The following is an 11,043-nucleotide window of genomic DNA, read 5'->3' on the forward strand; positions in this document are numbered from 1 at the left end:
ATATATATATATATATATATATACGTTTTATTTATTATTACCGTATCTTTCTGTTCCCCCTGTTCCCTTCCTCTTTTGTCCCCGCTCTTCTCGCGCCTCTCCCCTGTTCACTCTTTCAGCTTTCATCCCATAACAACGAACATTTCTGTAAAAGTCTGAGGAAGCTACAGACAGCCAAAAAAACGGCCGGGTAGCTGAAACAATAATGTAACTTAACAGAAAGATACGGTAATAAAAAAATAAATCGCATATTTGCTCTACAACAGTATTGAGCACTCTCTTCAGTTTTTATTAATTACCATTTCTACTAAATATATATATATATATATGTGTGTGTGTGTGTGTGTGTATATATATATAGAAAAGAACACAACAAAGAACAAATTCTAGCATACGTCTCTACACACAACACAAACAACCCAGAACTATTCACACAGATAACAAAAACCCTTATCCTCCTCAATCAGAACGACAAACTAAACAACATACTTAACAACAAAAATAATAAAAAGCAAACGCCAACCCAAAAACTTAAAACACATCCTAACTTCCTCAAAACTCGTCCCACATACTACAAAAGGAGTTACAAAATGCAACAAACCGCGATGTGGAGTATGTGACATAATAATAGAAGGTAACCCATACACATTCAAAAACCCAGCACAAACATTCAAAATAAAAAAGGATCTAAATTGCACATCCAGAAATATAGTATATGCACTAAGATGCACAACATGCAACAAATCCTACATAGGCGCCACCAAAAATTTCAGCAATAGAGTGGCCTTACATAAGAGCAACATCAAAATTGCAGATAACAGACACCTCTATGTTTCAAAACACGTACACACATGCAGTGGAAACAGCTTCAAAATAATGCCAATCTTCCAAACAGACAGTTATTTTTATTTACTTACACAGGAAAAAAACTTCATCACCAGATTCACTCCTGAACTGAACAGAACCTAATACCATCACACAAAAACATGAAATGCAAGGTACACTCGCATGCACACCCATACACATACACATATACACACCCACACATAAATCAGAACCGACACATTAAAACACACACACGTGCGCGCATACAACCACACACAGACATAACACCCCTATCTCTAATACAACACACTGAACAATACCAACCCTACTTAACCTCGAAACCAACAACACTAGGAGACACCTAGAACCATAGTATAATATCTGTTCCAACACCTCGCTCCCTCCTCAGTCAGTGGAGGAGCGCCCCCTCATGACTGAAACGACTATCATCCCTTCTATCATCCCCCTCCCATACCTATACCCCCTCCAATGCCCCCCCTCTGGGGAACAAAATCTTCCCCACACTAGGAACCGATCCTGGGTCTGGCCATACCCACATGGAGAGACAAATAAATAGAAACATTAAAAAATCCCCTATTTTAAATACACCCCTCTTTCTAAACAAACATAATATAAGGAATACCCGAAAAGACTAAAACGAAAAATCACAATACTAAAATCCAAGAATCCAAAAAATAAATATCAAAATAGAATGAAAGCACCCCTACCCTTATTTCAGAAGAGCCAGTCCCCCCTCCCCACACATACACATTAGTAACGACCTCGGACCACAGCCCCCTTCCTAAGGAAGCAAATAACCCCAAAATACTATAAAACAATATACACATTCCCAAACCAATAAAAGCAAACATACACACGCACACACACGCGCACACACACACACATAAACACACACACACACACACATACACACACTACCCCACCCTAAAGGAAAAGAAAAAAACATTAGCAGAAAGAGATAGCGACTACAGCCAGATCAACGTCTCCCTGGACAAGCCCAATAAAAGAGCAATAAAAATTGAGCATACCAATAAATAATAAACACTTACAAGCCTCCACCCCTTGGAAACACTTCAAATGAACTACGAAAATCGCCATTTTTACATCTCCAACACATTTGAAAATAATTTCTGACGAGGACGCATCACAGACCGTCTGAAACGCGCGTAAAAACGATTTCAATGACTTAAAAACATTATTACAATGATCCAAACATAATTCTCAATGAAAAATAATAAATAATGTTAAAAAATACACATTGTTGGTGCATACTCCCTTATTTAAATATATATATATATATATATATATATATATATAGAGAGAGAGAGAGAGAGAGAGAGAGATGGATGCGGTCTAGCGTTGTTATGAGCAAAGAACACACCATTGTGATTCACTAATTCAATAATTGGTGCACACACTCCAATTCGCTTTCAATTGTATTCCCATAATCTTGTTAGTTTTTTTTTAATTCTTTTCTCTCCAAACACAACATGTAAAAAATCATGTTACAGTATTTTCTCAGTTCATCGTGTATTTCAACATCACTTCCTGTTGCACGGGTCAACCAATCATTTCTCACGTCTTTAATGACAAGAAACCACCTTCCACTTCGTGCACTCACAATAATTAGCTTGTGACGTAGGATAAGTTCGGTAAAAATATCTACGAATAAAAAATATCCAAGTGATGTACTTCTAATCCAGAAAAACCAAAATGCTTTAAACGCCGAGTATTTTTATATTCGGTTACGAAGATTTTAATGAAGATATAATGCTCATAAGCCTTATGTCTAAAATGCTTATTCGAATTTCAATTAAAATCAATTACACATTTTTTTAATATTTAAAATTTAATCTTAATCTTAATCTTAAAAAGGTTTTAATTTTGGTAGATCAAATTTAATGCAAATCTGAAATATTTCAATGTTCGAATGAGTGGCTGTGGCTGTATGCCCTCTTGCAAAAATGTTGGATAATATCTTTTTTTTTAATTTGAAAATGTTTAATACTTATTTTTTAAATTTCACAAAATTTTCACGAACGGTATTTTTCTCTTTTTGCACAAAAACATTCAACTAAATATAATCCATATTAACCACCATTACGCATAGCAATTGAGATCTAAAATTCATAATAATCTGTTGATTAGTTTTTGTGAATCATGCACATATACATTAATGGTGTGTACATAGTTATAATAATCACAGGCAACAACAATTTTTGTTGAATTTTGTATTCATAAATATGAAATTTTGCTGTTGTTTTTTTTTCTGACTGAACAAAAACAATGCGATCGTTGCATTTTTCTTTAAACATTTTTTGTTTAAACTGGATTTTTTTTTCTTGTTTGTTTCAGCCAAAGGAATTTTCCATTTGGATCTTGACCAGACATTCCATGCCATCGTCGAGAAGGCCATTGCTATGGTAAGTCTCTTTGGCAAATTAATTTTGACGAGATATCAGAAAAGTATAAACTTAATTGCGTTGGGTGACGTTTCGCCTGTTTAGTGCGGGCTTTTTAAAGAGTAAAAAATATTCGTTGACGAGAAGGTTAGTTAATTAGATTTAACCGACATAAGTCCAGTTCAAAGAGACTGAAGTATATAGAAGCTAGAAATAACGTTAAGAAAGAAATAGCGACAGCTAAGAGATAATTTACGGAAACCACTAAAAAACGCATCGAAGCACAAAAACTAGGAACTCGAGACTTCTGGAAAATCTACAACAGTGTAGTAAATAATGGGCAATCAACAATTCCCCCAGTAACCAACAATCACGAGGTTGTCTCCTCAGCAACCGACAAGGCTAACATGTTTGCCAGTCGGTTTGCCTCAAACTCCACACTGGACCCTTCCAACCACCCCTTACCTGACTTTCCTATGTGGACAGACGCCACGCTAGACTATCTGCAAATCACCCCTGCTCAGATGCATGCTATCATAAAAAAACTTGACACTTCAAAAGCATGTAGACCCGATCTCATCCCAGCTGTGCTATTAAAAAAGTGCTCAGCCGAATAGCTCCAGTTCTCTCCAAACTCTACAACAAATGCCTTAATGAAGCTTGCTTTCCGGGCTGTTGGAAAACTGCTTCTGTTGTACCAGTATTCAAGAATTCTGGCGAAAGGACTGACCCATCAAATTATCGCCCCATTAGCCTCCTCCCACTTTTGCCAAAATATTTGAGACCTTATTCAACCATGCTCTAGTCCATCATCTTACAGATGCTAAACTTCTGGCTGACCAACAATATGGATTTAGACAAGCCCGTTCCACAGCAGACATCCTCAATGTAATCTCTGAACCTATATACCATTCACTGGACAAAGCGGGGGAGGGCAGAGCGGTAGCTCTAGATATATCTAAGGCTTTTGACAGGGTATGGCATGAGGGTCTCCTCAGGAAAATTAGATCATACGGTATCACTGGTAGAATACTTAACATAATTAAATCCTTCTTAGATAAGAGAAAAATCCAGGTTGTCCTCGACGGTCGTACATCTAAACAATATGATATAAATGCGGGAGTGCTTCAGGGGTCTATCCTTGGACCTCTATTGTTCTTGATATTCATAAATGACCTACCTGACAAAATTGCCTCTGAGATGGGTATATATGCTGATGACACCACACTCTATAACAGGCACGACAGGAAGATGAATGAACACATTTCTAAAGAAATGGCAGAAACACTAGAGGAAGACCTCCAATCTGTAGTGGAATGGGGACAAAAATGGTTGGTCACATTCAATGCCGCCAAGACTAAACTAGTTTCATTCAATAATTACAAGAACCCCTCTCTACCACCTATAGCAATGACCAACGACTCTTTATCTGAGAGTACATCTTTTAAACTCCTTGGCCTAACGTTCACAAGAAACATGAGTTGGAACAATTACATTGAAGGCATTGCCAAAGCCGCTGCAAGAAAGATAGGCTCTCTCTACCGTGCTAGACAACTACTAACACCCGAAAGTATCCTGTACTTCTATAAGGCCACCATTCGCCCATGTATAGAGTATTGCTGTCACATTTGGGCTGGTGTATCTGCACTAGTCTCTCGCTCCTTTACAAGGTTCAAAAGAGAGTCGCAAACCTGATAGGCCCTGAACTGGCATCTAAGCTTCAGCCTCTATCCCATCGACGAAATGTTGCATCCCTCTGCCTGTTCTACAAGTATTTTAGTGATGAATGCTCTGACGAACTGCAATCACTTGTGCCCCCACGATGTGACCACCCTCGACAAACCCGACATGCTGCTAAATCCCACCCCCACACTGTATAGATCCCTAGATATAAAAGATCTTTCTACTCCAATAGTTTCTTCCCCAGAACCGCTAGACTTTGGAATTCCATTCCAGGTCCCTGCTTCCCCAACAGTACTGACGTGCAGAAGTTCAAGTGTAACGTGAACCGACATCTTGCTGCCCAAATCCCTACATAGTACCCCATTAGTTGTTGCCCCTGATAGTAGCCCCCTACACCAAAGTGGCAATTTGCCTTGTTTGGGGTGAAAATCTAATAAAAAAATAAAAAAATAAAAAAATAAAAAAATATATATATTCTAAGAGGTATGGAAATCATGTAAATAAAGAAATTATATATAAAATATGCTGTTCCCCCGCCCAACAAAAAAAAAATAACCAAAAAAGTTCTGTCCGTTCTTGTTTTTTGTTTGTTTTTTTTTTGTTTTTTTTTTTTTGTTTTTTTTTTTGTTTTTTTTAGGGGGGGTTCTTTTTTCTTTTTTTCTTTTTTTTTTTTTTGATTAGCCATTGTAATGAAATAAGAATCTGTAAGAAATCCGTGTAGCAATTGTTTTCAAGTTCGATCAGACATTACAAAAAACGCGCACCGTGCTCGGCCATCAGTTATAAGCCGGACAGATGTGAGAATGATGGACATGTCTAGAGATCTTTTAGGGACTGATTTCCTTACAACTTCAACGTGGGATTATCAGCAGCTGCATCAAGTCGACGCATATGTCAAGCATTTGAGGATATTGCTGCAAGGTGTTGGTTTAAAAAATTCAAATCAGGAGTCTTTTCCCTCCATGATGAACCTCCTAGTCAACGACTACGGGTCTTGAATGACGGACATCCTGAAGGCGGCTATTGAAGAGGGCAGTAATTTAGCATGTAGTGAACTTGCAAAACAGTTAAAGGTTTCAGTTGTACTGTTTAGGTAAGACGTTCAAACTGAGTAAGTGGGTTCCACGAACGCTGTTGGAGGTCCACAAGGGCAGCCTGCGTTTCGCTGTTTTCTTGCCACTGCCCCGCATCCTTATTCAATTATGTTTACCAGCAGTGAAAAGTGTGTTTTTTTCGAAACTCCTAAGCATTCTAGACAGTGGTGTTCTCCCTCAGGCCGAAAAACCACCTATGTAGCCATACAAGATTATCCTTTATGTCTGGTGGACATATCGTCAAGTGGTTCATTATGACCTGCTACCAATGGGCCAAATGGTCACTGGATACCTATACTCGCAGCAATTGAAGCGTGTGCAACAGTTATCCACTTTATTTACCTGACATTGCACCATCTGATTGCCATCTCTTCCACTTCCTGGATAATCATCTTAAAGGAAAATCCTTTACTAATGAAGCAGACTTGCGCCCAACGCTCAGAGACTTATTTGATCCCCAAAACCATCAAGTTCTACCACAAAGAGTTTGAATACACGTTAGCAGAAAGTGCTAGATGTCGATGTCGACTATTTCGAAGACTAAATATAAATTACATGTTTTGTGAAGATTTTTTCTTCATAAACGGCAGAACTGTATTAGCAAAAGTAGAAGCGTAGAAACGCGGCTTTTGTTTTAAATTCTTGTAAATGGCAGAGTTTCCTTCCTTGTACGCAAATGTCTGCATTATGTCACCCCCTCTTTATTCTTTATACGAAGTTTTAAAATAATATATACATAACTTTTATGCACATAAAATTTATTTTAACGTGCTGACAGGTCGTTCGGCCTTGCTTGGTCGTAAAATAAGCTTACATATTTTATTTCAAGCAGATTCCATATTTATTATTAAAGAGCCCATACTACATTAATTATCATATTGTACCTTATATATAGTAGTGATGTCAAATGTAAAATGAAAACATGACTTGGGTGCCATCAGCTAGAATAGAAGCCAGAAAATGTAGCCCTTCAGCATTATTCATTACTGGCCATACGCATATAATATTTTTAGATATAAATGTATATTTTCGCATGCATGGAAATAAATTATTTGGGTTTTTGTGTGTGTGTGTGTGTGTGTGTGTGTGTGTGTGTGTGTGTGTGTGTGTGTGTGTGTGTGTGTGTGTGTGTGTGTGAAATGGTTATAATAGTGTACATATTCAAACTCGGAAAGGTATGCATTATTTCATGCAAATAAGTATCCATTAAGATCAGCGTTTAATTAAAAGAATATTTTTCCTAAACCTCGTGATCGGAATACTCTGAAAATGAAAATAAATAGAAATTAAATCGATGAAAAAATTAATAAACACTATTTTGTGTGATCAGATGTATTTCGTAAATATATTAATGTATGGAAGCAACATTCATGAGAAAAGGATGTTTAAGTCTAAGACTCGAGCATCAGTGTTTCTATGGTAACTGGTCTGCTTTCTCTTGTGATGCCAATACGACAATCATTTTTGCTTTGTGTTCTTGCTTCAGGTTCATCACAAATTCTCAGTGAGGCGTGATCTCACCGACGTTTTGGGTAAAGTCAATGACACGCTCATGAAAATTATTGGTCACTTGCATGGAAAATACCACGATCTTGGCGATTTCTTCCGTGATACACTCAAGAAGGCCGTAGATACCATCAAACCTCACGTTACCAACATCAAGACTCTTGCGAAAGACGTACGTATAAAAATGTTATATTTATTCATTTCCATCGACAGGGTTCGATCGTGTTTCATTTGATTTGTTTGAGACTGTGTGCAAATACAGAAACAATAGAAAACACAATTGCTCTACATCACCAAAAGTGCGTCTCACAATAGACCTATGTGCGTGGGGAAATTTCTGTACGTGTTTTTATAAAAAGCTCCAATATCATGTGGGCTGTTTCAGACCCTCGGGTAGTTTACGGGGTGAGGGTATAATCCGTTCTACTAACAAGTAAACTTATATTTGTTGCAGAATATTCTACCATACGTGACTATTTATAGACTTTTGATGATCGGATATACCATGAAACTGCAATAAAATATTAAGATAAGCCCCATTTAATTTTTTTTCTAAGTGTTTTAAAGATATATTTGAAAAGAGGACAAACACTTTTTGCGTACACGATCTGCTGTTTTGATTCGAGAAAATTGTTTTTTTTATAATTATATGTGTGTGTGCGTGAGTGTGTGTGTGTGTGTGTGTGTGTGTGTGTGTGTGTGTGTGTGTGTGTGTGTGTGTGTGACACCATTGTGTGATGAAACAAGGTGGTGATGAAAAATAATATTAAATAAATTATTTGCTCTTTACCCAGATACTTTCAAATCGTATCAAAATCAATTGATTAAGCAAATTCAAAACTATATAAGAGAATCCAATATAATATATATATATATATATATATATATATATATATATATATATATATATATATTAAACTTGATTTAATTTAATTTCAAGTAAATAATTTACATGGTAATGACAGTGACAATACCGATATTTCGGTCAAATAATGATCTTAGAGTTCCTATTTCATGGGCACATAATTCTTAAAGATTCGATTACATTGATAAAGAGAAATTTATTTTTTTAAATAACATTTCGGTAAAAATGAACTTTCGTATAAATAATTGAATTCGTTCAAATAAACAAATAAATAATAGATACATCGATACATGCATATATACATGTGTGTGTGTGTGTGTGTGTGTGTGTGTGTGTGTGTGTGTGTGTAGTAAGTTATAAAATATATATGGCAATTAAGCTACACAGAATATTTCGCGTTTATTCCACGTTAGGATTCATCATGCTTATGAGAGGATTTTTTGGTTGTCTCGCGTTTTTATATACGCAGCTTCTATTGAGTTTTTAGTTAGCCAATCAGCTTTCTAGCTTCTACCGCACCCTTCCTAATCAGCCAATGAGCAGGCACTTACAGGAAAAAGGCCCAGCTGACCTCTGGTTCACCCGTTCCTTTGTGTGTGGAGTAGGGAGTGTCCTGACCTATTTTAAACCTAGGTTAAATGTTTTTTTTTGTTTTTTTTATGTTAGTTTATATATATATATATATATATATATATATATATATATATATATATATATATATATATACACCTCTTTATCTAAACAAACATAATATTAAGAATACCCGGACAGTCTAAGACTGAAACGAAAATCACAATACTAAAATCTAAGAATCCAAAAAATAAATACCAAAATTGAATGAAAACACCCCTACCCTTATTTCAGAGGAGCTGGTCCCCCCCCTCCTCACACATACACATTAGTAACGACCTTGGATCAGAGTTACCTTCCTAGGGAAGCAAATAACTTTATAATACTATAAAACAGTACACACATTCTTCAAACCAATAAAAGAAAACACACACACACATCCTACCCTAAGGGAGAAAAATTTTTTTTAAAAAACAAAGAAAGATAAATAAAAACACAAGCAGAAAGAGAGAGTGAGAGAGGGAAACATAAGAGAGCAGTGACCACAGTCCAATAAAACAGTAATAAAACTTGAACATTCCAATGTAAAGTAGATTCACTTACACGTTTCCATCTCTAGGAAACATTTCAAATGAACTACGAAAATGTTTTTTTTACATCTTCAACACATCTTGAATATATTATAAGCATTTTAAATAATTTCTGAAGAGGACGCTTCACAGAACGTCTGAAACGCGTTAAAAACGATTTCAATGATTTAAACACATTATTACAATGATCTAAACATAATTTTCAATGAAAAACCAAGACACGGAATAATAATGTTAAAAATACACATTGTTGGTGACCACCCCCTTATTTAAATATATATATATATATATATATATATATATATATATATATATATATATATATATATATAAATAAGGGGTGGTCACCAACAATGTGTATTTTTTAACATTATTTTATTAAAGATAGGAATATATATATATATATATATATATATATATATATATATATATATATATATATATATATATATTCCCATCTTTGGGTAGAGCATTGTTGTAAGATAATTTTATCCCCTGCTTAATTAGCGTTTATACGAATCTCTGTTTGTTTATAAATAAACAAACATGTCGATTACTGTAAAAGCGGTGGGCGAGTGTCTATATAAATGGACATTTGATGAGGACATTTACGAGCACCGATCCTATGAGCCAGAAATTAGAACTGCCGACTGTAAACTATATGGTTTTGGGTTAAATCTCTGGCTAGGAATGCATGATAGTCTAGCCGCATTGATGAGCTGTGATACAGTGAAAGAGTCTGTGGGTATATGTGTGAGCGTGTGTATGTGTGTTTATGTGTGTATGTGTGTTTATGTGTGTATGTGTGACTTTTAATAACAAATATAAGGTTATAACTTTATTTGATGTGATTGAGTTTCATTTTATAAGTCATACTGCGTTAGTTCCCACCACCACCACTACTGCTGCCGTTGTGTGATTTTGTGTGAAATTCCTCTGACTAGATCCAGGCGGTAAACAAGAAACTCATAATTTTTCTGAGAAAAATAATAAAAGCATCACAATTTTTTAACGTTTCAATTTTTATTTTTTATTTATTTATTTTTTTTTTTTTTTTTTCAGTTCGTCGATCACATTTCTGCCGTGAAAGAATCCGTCCTCCGTCAAGCCATCGAGTTCTTCCGACCCTTCGCTTCCAACCTCGGAGACCTCTGGAACGAACTGATCCTCAAAGCTCATCTTAGATTGGAACAACTTTCCCAAACTGCACCTCCTTTTTAAAAGGTCAGACACGTTTAACTGACAGAAGATAAGAATAAATTTTTCAATAAACGAAATTTGCGTTTTTTATTTATTCATTTTTTAATGTTCTGATTTCAATGTTTTATTTGCAATCGTGAAATTATTCGTGCGAAGAATTGTTGTATACGTATTAGACAAAAGCCATATATTTTGGAACTTTATGTTTTTGAAGTGTTGATATAAGGATTTATAATTCATATTATTTGCATTATTCGGGCTATTCTTAATCGGTGCAATGATTGCCA

The 11,043-nt window shown here is 35.6% G+C and overlaps 1 protein-coding gene across 1 annotated transcript in view; it reads left to right on the forward strand.

Moving 5' to 3' along the window:
- LOC145278358 (uncharacterized) overlaps positions 1 to 10,833 on the forward strand; it is a 34,772-nt gene extending 23,939 nt beyond the window's left edge. Inside the window, exons 6-8 of the mRNA XM_080130650.1 lie at positions 3,202 to 3,269; positions 7,512 to 7,703; positions 10,619 to 10,833. Of these exons, the coding sequence (XP_079986776.1) occupies positions 3,202 to 3,269; positions 7,512 to 7,703; positions 10,619 to 10,777 (419 nt within the window). The 3' untranslated portion in view covers positions 10,778 to 10,833. The remainder of the gene's footprint in view (positions 1 to 3,201; positions 3,270 to 7,511; positions 7,704 to 10,618) is intronic.
- The last annotated feature ends 210 nt before the right edge of the window (positions 10,834 to 11,043 follow it).

Source organism: Euprymna scolopes, chromosome 6, assembly GCF_053919585.1.
Source record: "Euprymna scolopes isolate OS-2025 chromosome 6, ASM5391958v1, whole genome shotgun sequence".
In the NCBI taxonomy this organism is placed as follows: Eukaryota; Metazoa; Mollusca; class Cephalopoda; order Sepiida; family Sepiolidae; genus Euprymna; species Euprymna scolopes.